The sequence below is a fragment of the Aspergillus nomiae genome (assembly GCF_001204775.2).
Source record: "Aspergillus nomiae NRRL 13137 chromosome Unknown contig00360, whole genome shotgun sequence".
In the NCBI taxonomy this organism is placed as follows: domain Eukaryota; kingdom Fungi; phylum Ascomycota; class Eurotiomycetes; order Eurotiales; family Aspergillaceae; genus Aspergillus; species Aspergillus nomiae.
Window position 1 is genome coordinate 1 of NW_015378415.1, and position 18,653 is coordinate 18,653.

General features: G+C 47.2%; 6 protein-coding genes across 6 annotated transcripts; 2 read left to right on the forward strand and 4 right to left on the reverse strand.

Annotated features, from left to right (window-relative positions):
• Positions 1 to 3,047: 3,047 nt before the first annotated feature.
• pex13 (peroxin PEX13) lies at positions 3,048 to 4,517 on the reverse strand (the record flags this gene model as incomplete). Its single annotated transcript, XM_015555358.1, has 3 exons — positions 3,048 to 3,811; positions 3,876 to 4,394; positions 4,463 to 4,517. 3 exons carry the CDS (start codon positions 4,515 to 4,517, stop codon positions 3,048 to 3,050), a joined length of 1,338 nt encoding a protein of 445 aa, XP_015403199.1.
• Positions 4,518 to 4,884: 367 nt separating this feature from the next.
• Positions 4,885 to 7,018, reverse strand: ANOM_010103 (ER oxidoreductin; the record flags this gene model as incomplete). The annotated part of the gene is made up of 3 exons (XM_015555359.1): positions 4,885 to 5,217; positions 5,274 to 6,841; positions 6,923 to 7,018. 3 exons carry the CDS (start codon positions 7,016 to 7,018, stop codon positions 5,091 to 5,093), a joined length of 1,791 nt encoding a protein of 596 aa, XP_015403198.1. The 3' UTR covers positions 4,885 to 5,090.
• A 1,844-nt stretch (positions 7,019 to 8,862) lies between these two features.
• Positions 8,863 to 10,133, reverse strand: ANOM_010104 (uncharacterized protein; the record flags this gene model as incomplete). The annotated part of the gene is made up of 2 exons (XM_015555360.1): positions 8,863 to 9,452; positions 9,507 to 10,133. 2 exons carry the CDS (start codon positions 10,131 to 10,133, stop codon positions 9,333 to 9,335), a joined length of 747 nt encoding a protein of 248 aa, XP_015403201.1. The 3' UTR covers positions 8,863 to 9,332.
• A 1,720-nt stretch (positions 10,134 to 11,853) lies between these two features.
• On the forward strand, positions 11,854 to 12,864 carry ANOM_010105 (HVSL domain-containing protein; the record flags this gene model as incomplete). The annotated part of the gene is made up of 3 exons (XM_015555361.1): positions 11,854 to 12,115; positions 12,166 to 12,391; positions 12,444 to 12,864. 3 exons carry the CDS (start codon positions 11,854 to 11,856, stop codon positions 12,862 to 12,864), a joined length of 909 nt encoding a protein of 302 aa, XP_015403200.1.
• An 864-nt stretch (positions 12,865 to 13,728) lies between these two features.
• On the forward strand, positions 13,729 to 14,347 carry ANOM_010106 (DUF3807 domain-containing protein; the record flags this gene model as incomplete). The annotated part of the gene is made up of 2 exons (XM_015555362.1): positions 13,729 to 13,761; positions 13,817 to 14,347. The coding sequence occupies 2 exons, from the start codon at positions 13,729 to 13,731 to the stop codon at positions 14,345 to 14,347; spliced, it is 564 nt and encodes a 187-aa protein (XP_015403203.1).
• Positions 14,348 to 15,117: 770 nt separating this feature from the next.
• ANOM_010107 (putative MFS transporter) lies at positions 15,118 to 16,663 on the reverse strand (the record flags this gene model as incomplete). Its single annotated transcript, XM_015555363.1, has 5 exons — positions 15,118 to 15,326; positions 15,402 to 15,485; positions 15,549 to 15,785; positions 15,846 to 16,460; positions 16,516 to 16,663. The coding sequence occupies 5 exons, from the start codon at positions 16,661 to 16,663 to the stop codon at positions 15,124 to 15,126; spliced, it is 1,287 nt and encodes a 428-aa protein (XP_015403202.1). The 3' UTR covers positions 15,118 to 15,123.
• Between the last annotated feature and the right edge of the window lie 1,990 nt (positions 16,664 to 18,653).

Sequence of the window (18,653 nt, forward strand, 5' to 3'; positions counted from 1 at the left end):
AACCAAAGTGTACAGGACTCTGGCGACAAGGATTGCGGTTCTGTGGTGACGTACTTGCCATGTCTGTTCAATGTCCTGTTCTACTACCATCCCTATGCAGTATCGTTAAGTACCTTTCACAGCATATCGTTAAGGATCGTGAAGTTACCGCAGCTAACCCAGCACGGTCTCAGAAGGACATCAAACTAGCCTGCAACATAGAATTCTGCTGCGTCAAACCTCCATCACAAGGACGATGTTAGCTTACAACGCATTCATCGAACTAGTATCTCTCACCGTGACCCACTCGTGCTATACATCGCAGCAGATACATACCATGACACATTCTGTTATTCTCCACAACCCCTGTCACTGTTGAATTCCCTCCGTACAACAGCGGCCCGGTCCGTGCCGCCCTTAGCAGCTCCACGATATCGCACCCATCCAACATGCAAATGCGAACTCACACACACAAAACAAAAGTCGCTAACTTCGAAGAGAGACTAACTAATTGGCTTCATGGTGTACAAAAGGCTTACTAGGGGCTTTCCAAAAGCAGACCCCCGCAGTGTCACCGTATCACGCAACTCCCATAAGTGAGATCCAAGTTCGAGTCTATCATGTATACTCCAAGATAACGACAGACAACACATGAGACACGCACAGTCTAAGCTAAATGAAACGCAAGAGCGAGCGACGCTTCCTACCCTGTCGGGTACGAGGGGCAACCTGTGGAGCTGGCTGTGAGCGGACCTCTAATCCAAAAATGTCAGCGAGAAACGAAGTGCAAGGAATTAAACGAAAAACATCAACGGGTACCACGCCAGGGTCAACCCCTGTGGAGAAGAGCCACGTCGGACAGAGGACCAGGCAAGAAACTCGCTGGTCCGCTCGGGCCCCCCAACAGAGGCAGGAAATTGAATTGAGAATTTGTTGGACCCTAAGACTACTTGAATTTTGTCGTCAACCATGACTATAATACTACTACTACGTAACAAGGCCACACTTACGACTTGATTGCCAGTCAACACAAACATTTGCCACTCGACCAGACAAATGACAAATGACAAATGCTAAGAAGAACTGACTAATAGCACCAGCCAGCAGACCAGGCCGGAAATATTATCCGCACCTGAATCAAATAAACAGCCATCCAGTTACACTGAGACAACAAGAGATGGGGCTGGATCCCACTTCCTTCCCCGATTGGGCCACTGGCGCTCAGCTTCCTTGTCTCAAGGATAGTCCGCCACGGTTCGTTCAGCTGCAGATCAAAGCGCCAGAGCCGGTGGTTTCAGGTCCCAACATCGCTTCTGACTGGATTGTCGATCTCTATATAAATTAACCCCCCCGGAATCTCTCGTACTTTGTCACTAGTACCTTCGCCCAAGAGAAATAATAGCATACATACCTAATATCAAAAGAGAATCCTTACAGCCCAACGCGCAGCAAACCCCCCTTCCAATTTCCCATTCTTCCGAGATCTCAGATCATGAAAATATCTATAACAAACTACGCAACAGACCAGTAATGAGAAGAAGAAAAAGTAAAGAAAAAAAGCCCCCCAATCCAGACCCTCATATCGGGCATCAAAACCCACCACCAAAACTGCAGAGCCTAGCATGATGTAATCCAATCACCGTATCCGGAGTGATCGTCCGGAAAGAGCGATCCTCAGGTCACAAGAGGGAATAAATACCAAAATCCTAGTGGTTTCCATGCATATCATGCAATACTATCGTATCGGTACTTTTGCTCGCGTTCTAAAAGGGGAACCATGAAGAAGCTTCCGCGGACTAGTACGCTTCACTGCCACCATCTTCATCTTTTTCTTTTTTTTACAACACAACATGCATAACCCTCTGTTCTTTGCCACAGTTTCGCCACTGAGTTTCTTATCGATTGCATCAGTGGCATTTCTACTGCGTATCTGGAGGGGGGGAGGGTAATGCGTGAAGTTTCCCGGAGGCGTTGGCGTAGGTACATACTACTAGATACAATTACTCTCATCTATATTTTATGTATGCACCACTGTATTTTCTCAACAGTACTGTGTATGTACGGGGGGCACTGTACTATACAAATTCATAAGAATAGAAGGGTAGTGTTGAATATAAGATATAAGATACCCCGGATCCTTTCTATACTAGTACCCGCCCTCCTACAAAGTATGTATATTAACCCCATTTCATCCCACCCCGCAATCATCAACATGGACTCATTGAAGAACATCTTAATAATCGACATATATGTATAGTTAGAACTATATACCGAACCATCACCAGCTAAGCTAATTGGTCAGGAAAGGTATAGTAGTAAAAAATTACGTACAGACATACACGCGTAAAATTGCGTACATAAACCTCCCTCTCAGCCCCCAATACCAATCGGCAAGGTAATGAATATCCTCTTCCCGCCGCTACTCTTTATCGAATCGAGGCAAATGGACTGAGGACGTCGATGTCGTGCGGGTAAATGGTGTAGTTGCACAGCAGGGCACTGGACGGATTGTTTTGCCGGATGGAGAATAGAGTTGGGGGATGAACGGAGGGTCTTTTTACGTTTGGATCGTTAGTTCAATTACATATTGATAAGGAATGTTGAGTCGTGGAGATTTCCGGTATTGGTTAGTTGGACGGCCATCATGACTCGATTTACCTGTGGTTCTGTTTGGTTTTGTTGGTTACTACTAACTTGTTGGTCTACATAGGTATTGGTCTTACTTTATTATTATGAAGATGTGTGTGTGGCGCTCTGGTCAACCGGTCAATTTTTGTTCCTGACAACAAAAGGAAAACAATGGTAATCTGTACACGGTATGAAGTATAAAATAATATAAATAGTCATCTGGCCGCTGAACATGAGAAAGAAAAGAGAAACATGAAAAGAATCCGTATACCTCTAAGCACCCAAAACGCTTGAATATCCAGTAGTGAAGTAGTCATGAGGTCCCGCCCATTAGTAGTAAGATCCATGCTGCAAGGGAGTCAACCCGACATGACCTCCTGCTCGTGGACTAATGATAGAAGTAAGAAATAAAGGCATGGTATATCAAATCCGCTCAGGCATTACGAGTAGAAAGCACCTTTCTGGAAGCTTTCGGGAGAGATGTCGCCCATCTTTCCTTTAAGTTCAGGCTTCTTCTCGTTTGCCGGGATTTCCTCCGAGACGCTCGCTTGCATGCTGTTGGTACGGCTGCTTGCCTCGCCGCCCGATGTGATCGCCTGCTGCTGTGGCTTCCGCTGGATAGTCTCCAGATATGGCCCGGGGAGATACCCGACACGGCCGTCCCGAGCACGGCATCGCCACCATTCCGATGCGTTGCCCATGGGATCTGACTTGCTAAGAACAGCGACGATATCGCCCTTCTTCACGGCCAAGTCAATGCCGTTGGTTTCCTGGGTCTCAGGAGTGTAGTCGTACAGGACCCGACAGAAGTCGAGCTTCGAAGGATCCAATGGTGCCTGTTGAATGGGTTCGCCGTTTGGCCCAATCATGAGTTTCTGGCGCTCTTCTTGGGAGCGCGCAAGCGACTTGATGAGTTTACTCATCAAGTAAGGAAGTCCGACTACAGTAAGGAGGAACATAAAGAATGGTTTCTTCGATGGCTTAGGGGGTGCGGGAGAGCCATCCGGAAGGGTAGCCGGCGAACTCCGACCGTGCATAAATGCCGCAAAGGCAGCGGGAGTCAGAGAAGTGGCATCCGCCGGGGGAGGGCGGCCGGTAATCTTAGCAATCAACGTCTTGAACCATCGAATCATAGTGTAGATTCCGAGGGCCGATCCCAAGGCAGTACGCAGGTTTCCGAGCTGCTCTGCGACAGACACCATTGCTAAAAAGAGGCATTAGTAAATCGCAGGTTTCACCGCCGAATAGACTAGACGATCGCAACATACCAAAGAATGAACTATGAGTTGCCATATAGGTGCTCTCAAGCATCTGGGCGAATCCGCCGAATGCGCCCACAATGCTTTCGATCATCTGAAACGTAGCTTGTGTGCTTTGACTGAAAGAATTGGTCAAGCTGTTGGGGTCGTTGGGATCACCAGGCATGCCGCCGTACATCCCACCCATCCCTCCCATTCCTCCCATTCCACCGTACATGCCGCCATAACCTCCGTAACCTCCGTACATTGACCCCATGCTGCCAAAGCGGGAATATGGCGAGGAGTACGAGCCATAGCCACCGTACCCTCCGTATGGGCTAGCTCCAATCCGGGAGGCACCATACGGCGAATAGTTTGATGCGGTGCGATTTACAACGGCGTTTAGCGTGTTAGGACGAGAGGGAAGGTCGGGGGCGGTAGATGCTGTTGAGGCGGTTGTAGATGTGGTCGCGGCTGGCGCCGCGGCTGTGGCAGTCATCGCAGAAGACGCGACTGGGCCGCCAGTAGGTGGTGCTGACAATACGTTCCCTAGTGAAATATCGTGTGAGTAAAGGTCAAGGAGAGGATGGTAGATCGGTAAGTTGGCAATGACTAACCACTTGCTGCGGCACCTGCTCTCTCCCAAGGCTTAGGTGGCGAAACCGATGCCATATGTTGTATTGGAGATGATCAATCAGCAGCCTGGCATCGAGATCGACCCAAGCGGAGACACTAAGCAGGGCTCTCTATGCTAATGGTGAGGTAGATAGTGGAAGCTTAGAGATGGGGAAGGAGAAGAGGAGAGGAGAGTGAATGGTGGAGATGGGGACGATGGGGTCTGAGAGCGGTGGAGGCGCAAACGAGGAGAAATCGAAAAGTTCGGTGCATGTGCCCGGAAATGCCGAGGCTCTACCGGAAGCCTTGCCGACGGAGAACGCCGAACGAAGTCCGAAGTTTGGGAGGTTCATATGATTATGTTGATACGAGCTTCTAGAAAACCATTTAAGAACATTAATATTCGAAAGACAATTCATTCATCCAAACCTGGACTCTCGGTGAATAGCTCTTAAACATCCAAAGCTGTTCACACCCACATAATATACACCCTGAACTCCGAAGATGTGCATCCGCTGGTTGTTAACAACGCCTAAGAAACGCCAATGAAGAGATCCTCTGCTACTGTACAGTCAAATAATCCACAAACAACCTGAGCACCGAATGTATACGCGATAAAACACCCCCTGATCATAGCTCGTCGCGGCTCTGCATCCCCGGCTCCGTTGGCCGTTTAATTTTCCAAGACCGTGGCGGCACGGGAAGTCCCAGCCAATAATTCCAGAGTCGGTTAAACTCTAGAGTAGAAATTTCAAATCTGTGTCAAATGGCTATTAGTACCCAGGTGCTATAACTCGCATCAAGAATACTTACAGGGTCTGGGGAATATTGACCCAGCTCCTCAAGACGTAGACGAATGTATTCCAAAAAACCTCAAACTCCGAGCGGAGGTCGTCTAGGAAGCCGTCATTCTCGCCTCGTGGCGCCCGCTCCCATGGGAGCTTTTCAGTAAGATACTGAAAATCGTCATCATCATCTTCATAGTAGAACGTCGTACCGCCGTCCTTGATGAGACGTTTTGTGGTCTTGCCCTTGGGGTTCTTTACTGACGACACGTCAGCGGGAATTGTAAGAGTCTCTCCATCTTGCACATCCATAGCACGATGAAAGCTCCTAATAGCCGCCACACTGTGAGAGATGCGACCTAGAGTGTTGACCAAAGCCACAAGTTCTGTCCTGCGCAAAGGAGGGTTTTCTCCATTCTTGGTCTCGTCGTACTCAAACAGGACCTTCAAGGCCGTGCCATATCCATTAACCTGCAGCTTCCCCCATAGTCGGCACTTATCGCATCCAACACAATCCATCAAGCGGCTCACATTTCTAAACCGGTTGCGGAAGTCTTCCTTCAAGCCGATGGCACTTGGATCCTGGAACATCAAGTTCTCATCGAAGATCTGTGGCCGGTTTGCAAGAGCCGAAGTCAAGAGGGACACCTTCTCCTTAGTGTCTGCATCCTGGACGGGATCGCTGGTGCAGTATGTATAATTCTCGAGGTGCTTCCGTAATTTGGCGACGGCGCGGGACACCAAGGCGTAGTTGAAGTACAAGTTCGAGATCCGCTCCGGGTGGTCGTGCAATCTTTCCTTGAAGCATTGCAGATTCGGGTTCCATTGACCGGTAGACTGGTTGAAATAGTCCCAGCAAAGATGGGTCGAAATGGATGCATGCATACCGCTGATGACCCGGTGGAAAACCCGCTTCTCGAGGCACTCATTGTCCAGCGGCAATCCCTCTGCGCGCTTCAGCTCATTCTGGAGGACATTGCGCAAGTCATTGACAGCCTGAAGCTCTCCAAACTGAGGGTTCGGAGACAGTTCCAATTGTTCCGGTGTCGACTTCAAGAAGCAGTTCTCACGGTAAATTGCATTCCACACCTGGTGGGCTCCCATTCCTGCATATCCCGTAAATCGCTCCGGGTTATCAAGCAAACTGACATAGTCGCCTTTAGCGCTCGCCCCTTCGTCCTCCGGAACACAATAGTCTCGCTGATCGCACTCATCATCGTACTCAACCACGCAACTTTCTCCGACACCTTCTCCAAGCATACCTTGGAGTGGTCGATCGCCAGGTCTCTCCTTCCGAACCCCGGGCCCAGGATGACCAGCTTTCGGACCCTCGAGCTTACTTAGTTCCTCTGCGCGCCATGGTAGTGGGATATCCTCTTCCGACTCGATGGTAGTAACGGAGCATGCAATGTTCCCACACATACTATTCTCGTCTGACCAAAAGGGGCAGACTTTGTTGAAAAGATTAAGTCGATAATATGAGAAGAAGTCGGTATCTTGAGTTATAGATTGGAGGAGAGGGTAAACTTTGTCGTTCAACGAATCAATGCTGTTGTAGGAGACGCAGGCGTCGGAGACCGTGGCTTTAGGGTCGATCTAAACAGCGCATAGGTTAGCAAATGGGGCTCAATAAGTGAAGACTAAATCCGATTTCTATATATATATAGTGTAACTCACGGCGCATGTATTCTGGTCATGATGTTGAGACTCGGCATTGGCGAGCCTCAAGAAGGCAAACACAGCCAAATAAAATACTTTGGCTGCAGAATGCATTTTTTTTAATCCGGAGAACAATATGCAAGAAAACAATTGTAATGGATGTGTGGGTGTATAAAAAAATTAAGTGTCTATCGGTTGTGTAAATCCGTTCTCTTCACATGAGAAACACAAACAGTGGGCCTCGAAATTGTCAATCAGATCAAGGGTTTAAGCTCATGATCTTCGGTCAACAATAATCCACTGCTATGTATGTCTATCAGGGTTTAAATGAACGAGAACAAAAAATCAAAAAGATGCGACAAAATTCAACGCGACGGCGAAATTTTTTAAAAAGAGAATGAGCGGATTGGGCGAGTTATGAAGGAGTAGAGCGAGAGAAGTTGACAAGCTGTCCTTGGTGGCGGAGTTGCATGACAGTCATCGGATGATTATCAATAGTTGTCCTCCTTCAATAATCTCCGCCAAGCCTTTTTCGAAGCAGTTCCAATTCGTTAGCGCCCCATCTATGTTTCTACAGTCCTCAACCTTCAATTGAAACAAAGAAGGTCCTCCCTTGTTGTTTCAAGTTATATGAGATAATAATAACAAGGATGATCTTGTTATAAATAGGGAAATAACAAGAGAGACAAATGAAGGATACATGTCGTGACATCTTCTGGAACATATATAACGAGGTAAATACGCTAACAAAAGACTTGTACTGTAAACAATGCGGTAAGAATAGAGTTGTTTTAATGCAGTGGTAGGTATACAGGGGATCCCAGTGCTAAACAAGATGATTTAGCAATATGGACAGTAGCAAGCTAACATAGTATTCACACTACTAATCAAGTGTGCTCTGCAAGAGGCATCTCACTAGAATCATAATGTATGAGACCCAACCGAATCAAAGTGTCCTTGAATCCTTGGGAACCCTCCTTTGCTAAATGGCGTGACACTTTCCCCCCCGGCTCTGAAAGGAACCCTGATCCTAAAGGCCTTAGTGCCATTTTGACGATCCTGATTGCGCCAAGCATGCGCGTACAGTTCTCCCCAGATCCAACAATCTTGGCATCTCGTGGAGACAATCCAGCCCTAAGAGCTCGAGCTCAATCCTCTTTACGGTGAAATAAGGGCATACACATGACTCATATCTATGTATTTATCCGTGATCTTGCTGGTAGAAACCGTAGTTTAGGGCGGGACCAAATTCTCACATCATCTATAGTACTCAAGGTGCTTGCACTAGGTACAAGTTTCCCTCCTTTGGTTTAGGGGATTTCTTTTTCTTTTTCCTTTTTTTTCCCCCTTTTCTTTTTTCCAAGCTCCAAAGAAGACCTAATGCTACTCTGTACTGAAAAAAGTATTTGAAAAGGATTACGACTATCCGTTTTGGAGAGCAATAATTAAAGTTGGACATGCCCATCAACTGCCCAAGCTGCTAATATATTGGGGTACATGCAAGGGCGAGCTGGAGCATGGAGACCCCTCACAGTAGCAATGCTGCTCTACACACTCATACGCTAATTCCGCATTCTCGCACTGCTCGCTTAACCCTCTCCCCCCTCCTCATTACGTATCGTATATTTTGGTTGCCTTCGGTGAACAGCTACTAGTAGAGATCGTCCATACTTATACTTTGTGATTGGTATTGATACAAGCGATTTCATGATTAGGACATTCTGAACGTACCACTGGTCAACACTCTTACTGCCCGAGATTATTTTACAAGGTTATGCATGGCTAAGTTTTTCTCGTTCGATGAATATATTACGCGAACTCGCCTTATGTATGGATTTCATTGGTAAAATGTAAATTATTCATTCCGGTGGTGTACGCCCGTGTCAACGGAACATATGCATAGTAAGATTCTTACGTTACTACGGAGTGGAAGTTACTACTGGCAGTGTAGTTTTTCGTAAAGTGTCCCTCTATCGGATTCATTATCATATCCGAGAGGTAGAAGTAAGTTGATTCAATTGCACTCGATCGGACTTGTGATGCTGCATCCGAGAGGCAAGTAAAGTCCAGTTGGTTCTCTGATGGGCAGTGGGTACAGGAGTAGATTCGGACAACATTAAACATGCCCAATCATGACCATGATCAAGTTCAACGGGGATAGGAGGAAGCACGTTGAGATCTTGACGGACATTTATAATTACAGAAAGCCGAACAACATGAAAGATAATCAATCCATAACTCCATGCCCAAAACTCCGAACAACCCCATATATCAGCCCATTCCGTGGTCAGCATGATGCTGAAGTACATAACAAAACATGAGGTATCATATTGTGTTGTCAAATCCCTGACATCCTAGCCCTATTTATCAATCTTAACCCTTTATATATTCCTTAAATAACCTTCGGAGATGGAGAAGTCGAATTCATTCACTGGGTACTCCTGCGGTTTCGGCGACGCAGGCTTAGTACCCTTCTGAGGGAGGCGAATGGCTTTGGAAGTGGCGTGTTGTAGAAAGGATCATTCTTGAAGTCTTCTTCGGTGAATTTCTGTCAAAAGAGGTTAGTGCTTTGTTGTAACAAGATATATGAGTGAGTACTTACCAAGCCGGGGCAGCGCATAAAGTTACCATAGTCGTTCATCATATTGGTACCCTCCTCGTAGTTATAAATTTGTCCTTCCCTATCCGTAGTACCAGGTGGATAGAAAGCCACCCCATCGAGAGGACGATGACTGTTAATGCTGTCTTTAATCTTATTCTCGGGGGTGGCCTTCAAAGCTTCCTCGTTCGTTCTTTTGACGGCTTCGACGGGGCTCAACTTGCTGTCGAAATTCCTTTCCGGGTATACTGCATCGTATGGTCCTTCATGATGATACTGATAAAAGCCAGCACTATCCAGGCGATCGATGACGTCGGGATTAACGAGTTGACTGTCTCGGGAATACCTCATTGTGCGTCGTGGGCCGCGAGAGTGGCGGCGGGGGTGATTGTTGTAGTAACTGGTGCACTCGCGTTTCTTCTTTGGCTCGACGGGGAGGTGCTCGAGATATCCGTCAAAGCAAATCGAAGGGATCGACGAGGATCGCTGGCGTCGAAGTGACTGGCGACTTGGTGAAGCTGAGAGGTAACGGCAGCAGGAGCTGTTCATGTTCAGGTCCAAATCCTGCTGGTGATGAGAAGGGTAGGGCGAGTAGGGTGTCATATAGATGGCTTCTCCGGTGGAGGCCATGCTATTGAATAGACGGTGAAGCTGTCGTAGAATAAGTTCGAGACCTGTCTCCTGACAGCTCAGATGGCTGAATAGAGTTGAATAGATGTATGCAGGTAGGCGATAGCACACGGACGCTATTGTGATAGTGCGTTTAATGTCACTATCTGAAGTGGGGCTTGTATTGAAAGTGGAAAATTGTAGTTCACAGGCGCGCAAACCTTTGATATTGTGGTATTCTGGTGTGAAATCTTTGACCAAGATAAATAAAGAGATAGATACTAAGAGGATGAAGAAGAACACTCTTGACAGACAGTAATAATATAAGGAAGAGTCATCGGTGGCCGAGAGTGACGTGACGACTTGCGTATGATGATCCCGCACGGTCCGGGGGGTAGGCTTATCGATAACAGTGGCACGTCAGCCTTGTATAGGCTTAGCGGTTTCGCCACATCGAGTCTAGCGTAAGGATCTGTCCGGAAGACTAGACCCTTTTGGTTACATTTCACTGATCTCGATGATGAAAGGATGAGAGTCTAGATGGTTGACCTCAGAGATTTGGCAGAATTTTTACTGCCCAAAGTTGTTCTTCCACGGATTCATGAAATTTTCCTGACCCCCCTCGGCACCTGTGAAAAGGCACTGAACCTTACGAGTAGTCAGCACCAACCAACGGTTCTTGAGCATCTGACTGGGCTGCATGACTAAAGTGGACCGCAGATCATGTTTATAGTCACGTCATAACTGATCTTACGGTTTCCACCGGATGAGGCGTATATTTCCTCTTATCCGACCATCACCCGAAGCATTTACTCCAGAGAAGTTCTCGTAGGAAGAATCAGTTCGAAGTTTAAGCAGTAATACAATCAGAGTGTCCGTGCACCTCGCATTAAAAGGACTAGTATCGCGTAGTAGGTTGGCTAGTACAGGTACTACTCTGTGATGTCGTACTAGCGAGGGTCTAGAAGAACCGTGGAATTTGCTTCCATGACGTTTACTGAGTTAATCACCTCGCACGAGCCACCGGTTCCTGATAAAATTCAAGGGACCAATTTTACATTCAGGACCGTTCACTTTATTTCTATTCTAACATCTACACTATGCGCGAAGTTCCAGAACGTACGTATATAACTTTCGGGGGATTTCAGTGAAACACTGCTGGAAAGCTGAGGCACCCTTAAGATTGCTGCTTAGTAGAATAAATCCAGATCCTGTAAATAGAGAAATTGAGGAACTAAATATAGTCATTAATTCTGAGTCACGAGATCGGGTTGACTTTCACTTTCGCCCCACGATCATCATCACGAGTATTTAACTTTTCTGACTTATAAAATATATAAAACCGGCCTGTAATGCGAGTACACGAGGATGGAGACCTGAGAGGGCTCAGAAAGCTTCGGGGTCCGAATGGTATGGGAGCCCTGGCTCATGTTCTTGCTCAGTTCTCCAGTCGAGTAACTCTATCAGTCAGGTTGTTATATGACCAGCAGCCCGAGATGCAAGGCGCTGCAAATGTGATAGCAGACTAGTTCCAATTCTGATATCAATAAGTTGAACGGGGCGACAATCACCTATTCCTAGTGCATTGTCAACATGCATATACGAAATTATCTATTGTCAATGTCTCATTGGGGTGTGCAGAAAGCCGCAGGCTTGGCGCACCAAAATACCGAAAGTTACCCACACTTTCTTGGCTTGTGAACAACAACACATTTCTTCCCAACGAGACACCCACCACCTGATGGCGTTGGTGCAATATTCGGATTCAGAGTCCGAGGAAGATACTTCACATAGTGAAATTTCTCCAAGACCAGCCAAGCGACTGCGGCAGGAAAACACTGCCACGCTGATTTCATCCCTCCCTCCACTGCCGAAAGCCTTCCATGATCTATATGCATCGAGCACTCGTATTAGTGTAAAAGATGATCCAAGCCTCCATGGGGGCCGTAAAAGGGCTATTCCGCATGTTGAAGGAAACTGGCCGACCCATATCTATTTAGAGTGTATGGTTACAATCTCCTACTATTCCTGATTCGTGAGCTAACATGAGCAGGGTATCCGTCAAGAGGAGAGCTGTCCGTATTGAGCAATGTTATTGCGCAGATGGAGGGGAAGCTTAGAAAGAGTAAAGTGGAGCTCAATAGCTTACTGCGAAGTGATCTTGGCGCACAACTCCCACTGCATATCAGCCTCTCAAGGCCGGTTGTTCTTCGGACTGAGCAAAGGCAGTCATTTTTGGAAATTTTTCAATCCGCCATTCAAGATTCAAACATACGAGCGTAAGTTGCCTTTGCCCCCTTACAGGGCTCTAAAGATTTGACATCGCACAAGGTTCAATGTTACAACGGAAGGCTTGCACTGTGTGTCCAATTATGAAAAGACACGGTGGTTCTATGTTCTGCGAGTCAAAACGCCGGAAAACGACGCCCTCAACCGCCTTCTGAAACTCTCAAATCGATCACTAGCTTTATTTAGCCAACCATCGCTCTATGAGGCTTCACCGCATATCTTGAACGCAGATGCAGACTCTAGCACCCCTATGCAATGGCAGCAAGGTGATTCTACAGACTACTCCCACTGCTTTCACATCTCTTTGGCTTGGAGCTTAACGGAGCCCTCTCCCGATGAAAGGGACGAGATCGCAAAGATAGAACTTCGAGGACTACGTGAGTTGAGTGTCTGCTTTGACTGCGTGAAGGTGAAAATCGGCAACAATATAACAAGTATGCCGCTTGCTAGTCTCCTGGGGTAATTAGTTAGAAAGGAACGGAGAATTTTATTTCTCCCGTGACATTTTAATGGTTCGACGCCTTGCATTAACACTAACTGTGCAGCTTCTGGATGACCAGCTGCAGGATCAGCTGACTAGTCACTAGTCACTGTATTCAAATCTGTCCCAGCGATCCAAGCGCGCATAATATATAAGAAGATGGGATCGAAGAGAAAAAGGTTGCTTAATAAAGTTCAGAAGTTCATGATCGGCTGCCGAGAAAATTCTATGTAGGCCATGATATATTCATCGTGGTAGCACTATTGGTAATATCATGAAACCTGCGTTGCAGTCAAGGCATATCAAAAAAAAAGAGGGAAAGGGGATCCAATGACTAGGATCCCAGATTGATGATTACAGTGCGCTTCGACTACTGTGATTCGTGCTTATCTGGTGACGTCGGGCTTCTATACCTAAATATCAGCACTTGTCTCAATATGAACTATGTACATACCAGAAGCAAGAGTTCATAATTATCATTAGACTTCTGGGGTAGAGGCGATAGGGATACAGGTAGGTCTAGAAAATGGGTTAATTTGTCTATCACACCTTCCAGAATCTCTTGATTCGCTTTTCTTGGGACTTTTTATTGTTAGATAACAATTCAATGGAATCCCTACAGAAGAAAAATGAACGAGATAAAATACGGATGCCTCAGGATAGGTAAATTACGGCCCAGGTGTAAGATTACAGACCTGGTTGTCGCGCCAAGAAACGCGTCCTTTCGATTTCCTCCCGTCCTCAAGCTGTTGGAGTAGACAACCTGCTGCCACGTCGATTCGTTATACTGCATCCACGCATGACTTGGATCGTGTGAGTAGGTTTGTATTGCAGATAACAACCAAAATGTCTGCATTGCACATCCCACCTGTAACGATAGTGAGTTTTGTCCTATGTTGTCCTGACCTCATCTCACTGACCCCCTTCGCCATAGGAAGACCTGCAAGCATTTCAAGCTAAACACTTTCCCGGAAGTGCCCAGTCTCTCGTATCTGAGTATGCATCCAATGAAAATGTAGCAGACGAGCTCGCAGACGATGATGACGGCCTTGGATACTACCCCGATGGTGTGAAGCGCACCCTGACGGACGAGCAGATAAAAATATTCAGACATAGTGAGATACACTCACTTTTACGCGAAAGACAACTTAGGGAAGAGGAGGAGGAGAGTCTGAAAGTTTCTGAATCCAATGAATCTAAGGACGATCAAGCAGATGATAATGACACTGCTGCGAAGCGATCTAATGTCGTCAGTGTAACTGATCAATCGACAGGCGAGGATCAACAAGCGAGAGCCCTGCAGTCCAATACCAGGCAGTCAGCGGCCAGAAACCAGACCGTAGATAACAGCACGAACCCTACGCTGGATTATGATGAAGACGCTTCTGGGGGTACTCACAAGTCTGCTCCATCAGGTTATCATTCTCATTTGGCTGGTCGCAGGATCGTTTCGTATGAAGATTAGCTGTTGGGTTCTTCGACGAAAATAGAGAATGGAGAACTAGTATCCATAGTGAACTTTCGGCATTATTTGAACCCGCCATTGCCCGATTACGGTCGGGGGTTCTGAACCCCTATCTAATGTTTCGTGAGTCTCCTCCCCTTGACCCTGGTTCAGCTATGATGAAACTTTTCGTATCAGTCATCCTTAGTCGGATCGCCATACCATCTGCGGATGCGTAAGGCTATGACGACTTAATCTTCTCTCTGAGCTATTTCCCACTAAGTTATGAATGTCGTCAATGTGGAGGCCGTAATGCTAATTTTTTCATGTGAGGCAGGGCGCTCTTTCGTACGGTTCGAGACATCGCACGGCCAGTGTACTAGTTTAGATGTAACTCCAAGTTTCTATCGGCGCCCAAGCGACGTGGGACCATCACCTAGATATCAACCATGTGTCTTGACACAATTAGCCATTGAGGTTGAATATATCTGGTTGCGACACTTAAGCAATCTAAAACTTAGCTACGCAAGCTATTGACATGGGATATCAACCTCACTGCAAATCGCTCAGTGGTCGGAGGTAAATCCATTCCTGGAGGAATTAATCACCACTGCGGTGACGGAAACATGTCCCGTTCAGTAGCCCTGGTATTTCTTCATGGATTTGCATTTCGTGCGGGACAAAAAAAATGATTCTGAACAATCTAGTCATAACAAAACATTTTCTCAATGCAGCAATTGTTTAAAGGGCAAAATTCATATCCGAATTTGTATCAATGACAAGGTCGCCTGCTGATCCTAGTTTGCAAGTCGACCGTTCTCGTCGTCGTCCTCGAGCCTTATTTCCCCCTGTTTGGGAATAAACCCCCAAAATATGCCGATACCAATAAGCAAGCCGACCATGATCGGTTGCAAGACTTGAACACCCGCTTTCGAGGCTATTGCGCCTGTCATGAAGGGGAAAGCGGCCGAGCCAGCTTGTCCTAGACTCGCAGTGAACCCTGTTCCAGAGGGTTAGCAAAACGGCACTGAGTCTGTAAAATGTGCAAAAGAAAGACGATGCTCGGTCAACATACCTATCGCCCCGACATGTAGCTCCGGGGGCACGATTTCGGTAAGAACATACAGTCCAACAGGGTAAAACGGTCCAATGAAGAATCCTATTTGAATTGTCAGCATTTCACCAGTTTCTGCTGCGAGTGTCCAAGTCCAAAGTTGATTACCCAAGAGGAAAACTGCGACAGCATTTACTGGGATACTCGGAACGATCCAGAACATGAGCTGCATCGCCAGTGCCAGCACGAGATAAATGAACACCATTCGACGTTCACCAAATTTGTGTGTGATGTCCGCGAGCAGGACTCGGCCCACGGTAAAGCCAGTCCAAAAGCCGGAGGCGATATAACCTACTTTCTTCGGGTCACCATGTCTTACTGAGACGATGAACTGAACAATCCATCCTGTTCAGGTTAGCCGAAACCGAAAGACATATATACTTGGCTTATGTTCTGAGATCCTACCTCCAGAAGCCACCTCCGCACCAGCATAGAGGAAGAAGAATCCATTCAGGATCCACACCGATCGATTAGCTAGCGTAGCCTTCAATTCACTGCCAGCGGTATCCTTGGCATTTTGCACATTAGGTCGGAAAAGACCTCGCCTGAACGTCCAAGCGAGAAGCAAGATATTCACAACGCCCACGCAAAACACGATCAAATAGTAATGATGCCATTCTGGCGTCCGCGAGGCGATTGTGTTAGCAATCAGTGGAGCAATGATAGTTCCCAATCCATATACAGCATGGAGTATACCCAGCCATCTATGAGCATTTTTCACAGTGATAGTGAAGGCATTTGCCTGCGCATCCTGGAAAGCGACACCCATGCCTGTGAAAAAGAAGGCGGCCATGAAAAGAGGATAGGGCGGGTGCCAGAACATGAGCGCATACCCGAGGCATTGAACCGTTGCGCCCAAGAGTAGCGTGCCCCCCGTTCCTAGCCTGGAGCAGACATGGATATTGGCAAAGCAGGCGCAAAGCCAGCCGGTAAAATTGACGAGATAAATGAATGAGACTTGCAGCAAACCTATGTCGTAGGTCGGTTGGATGTAGGGTATCAGGACACCAGTGGCAGCGTCTACACATGGTCAGTTCGGAGTTTTTAATATGTCCGGATGACCACAAATACAGACCATTCAGTCCAGCTACCATGACCGCGAAGTTTGAACTAATTATTTTGCCTATAACCTGGCGAGCATCCTTCTGATCGTAGAAGGATGGCTCGGGGGTCGAGTCATCGTTATCCTGCACGATACGGCCGTTTTCCGTCTCGGTAGCCATGGTTGTAAATCCTCGCTACTGAGGTCGTAGAAGGAGGAGAGGCAAGAGGCAGACGATGCTTCAATATCTTTTGACGTCGGGCTCCAGAGCCGCAATGGGTCTACGCCAGGCTACGGCAATACGAATGACATGGTGGAGGGGTAAATCAACTACGAAGGTCCAAGCGAGCTGACTCAAGCCTTGGCGATGCGAGGGGCGACCTTCGCTCCGAAGGCATAAACCTGCTTCAATTATACTCCCAGGCAAAATCTCATCCAGTTTGACTCTCCAGGTATTGGCATCTGAGCCAAAAACATCGCCGTCCAGCGATTGAAATGTTGGACGGGACTGCCCAATCGTAGCGTTCGCTGATATAGGGCTAGCCAATCGGTGCCCTGTATGTACTCGGCCAAGTACTACCAAGTAGTAGTAGGTACCGAATCACCTCTGCGCAGGGCATTTGCTTTGCTTGCCCCTCCCGTTCATTCTCAAGGAGATCCCGTACACCCGGCAGGATTTTGATCTCTGAGGCGGAAATGCTAAATCTGAGGTCTAGAGGCCGAGCCTCTGAGGCACTTCAACTCAAAACGTGAGTACCTTGTCGAGCTTATGGGGAAGTGCCTTATTCTTCTTTATCCGCCATAGACAACAAAGACTCGAGGAGACTCATACTAGTTCACTCAAACCCATAGACATTGACACAAGGAAATCAGCACCGAGAATAGGATGAATCCCTAGATGAGTCCTTGAAACGTGTCGAGGACTGTGTCGGTGACATCACGGTCAAGTGTCACTGTAAGACACAATTTTCCAAATCCACATTTTCACTCTCATTATCTCCCAGAGGGCGTATCCTCTGGATTTATCGAGATACGGTCTTGATTTATCTTGTAACCCACAGCACGAGGGCGGAGCCACTGTGGGCCGAAACCATGACTAACAGAAACTTCCCCAGAAAAATCTGATCCCACTACTCCGTACTCCGTACATTGAGATAGGAATCACCGACTCTCCCATTCGTCCGGGGTGGTGATAAATCGCGCATCCATCACTGGGCGGCTACCCCGGACCCCAGAAAGCAAACAAGGAACCGGATGTTTTCCTGGTGGAAATACCCGCAAGTTGAAGAAAGCCGTGTCGGTTGAGGCGGTACACCGCAACCGATCCACAATCGGGCACTGCGGGAGAGCTTGTTCGAGATACCTCGGGATAATTATTTGGTAATGGTTATTGCTTCATCCATTCACGGGAATTCTGTAGTTTAATTACCGGCGGAAAAGCCCCATTAAGTCGTATCCGGGGTATTTTAGGCTGCCCTGGGGATGGAGCGGGGGGTTGGTGTCTGGGGTTGAGCCGATCTGGGGTACGCTTTCCATGGTGAGATCGAGTACATTTGGAATAATTATCAAATCAACGATTACGGTGAAGCCCAAATTCCGCTGGCTAGGGTACTGTGCAGAAGTCATACATAGGAGCTTTTTGTCGGAATCGGGATAATGCTTTCGTGTTCCTGTGGAATCGTTTCCGAGGCCGAGGGTAGCCGAGCAGTATATACGAGTCACGTCCTTCACTTGGCTTAAACCTTGGGACATCATTGCAAGAAACATCCGGGGACTTGAAGAGTTTTTTTCCTTTCCTTTCTTTTTGGGATTCTCCTTCCAGAAAAAGGTTAAGCAATCAAACTCAAAAAGCAAACCTACAGGCAAGTTTCCTGGGGTCTTCAAGGAAGGCTGTATGCTCAGTGGGCACCAAGGTGTATTCTACCTGCTGCAGCGCAGGTGAGTAGCTGCATCTCTGTAGATAAGCATGTCGCATGGCAAGCTGCTAGTGCTTGCTTAGTTTACCTTCTTATTGATAAAAGAACATGACTCAGTTACATAACCACAATCTTATCAAAGAGTCCATTCCATCTATTTCTAAACGATTAGCTTTGCACACGTTTACACAGAAGAGCGATTGTGTCACGGTGCTCATGCAGTGACGGCAGATCTGCATCTGTACTGGTTGAGTC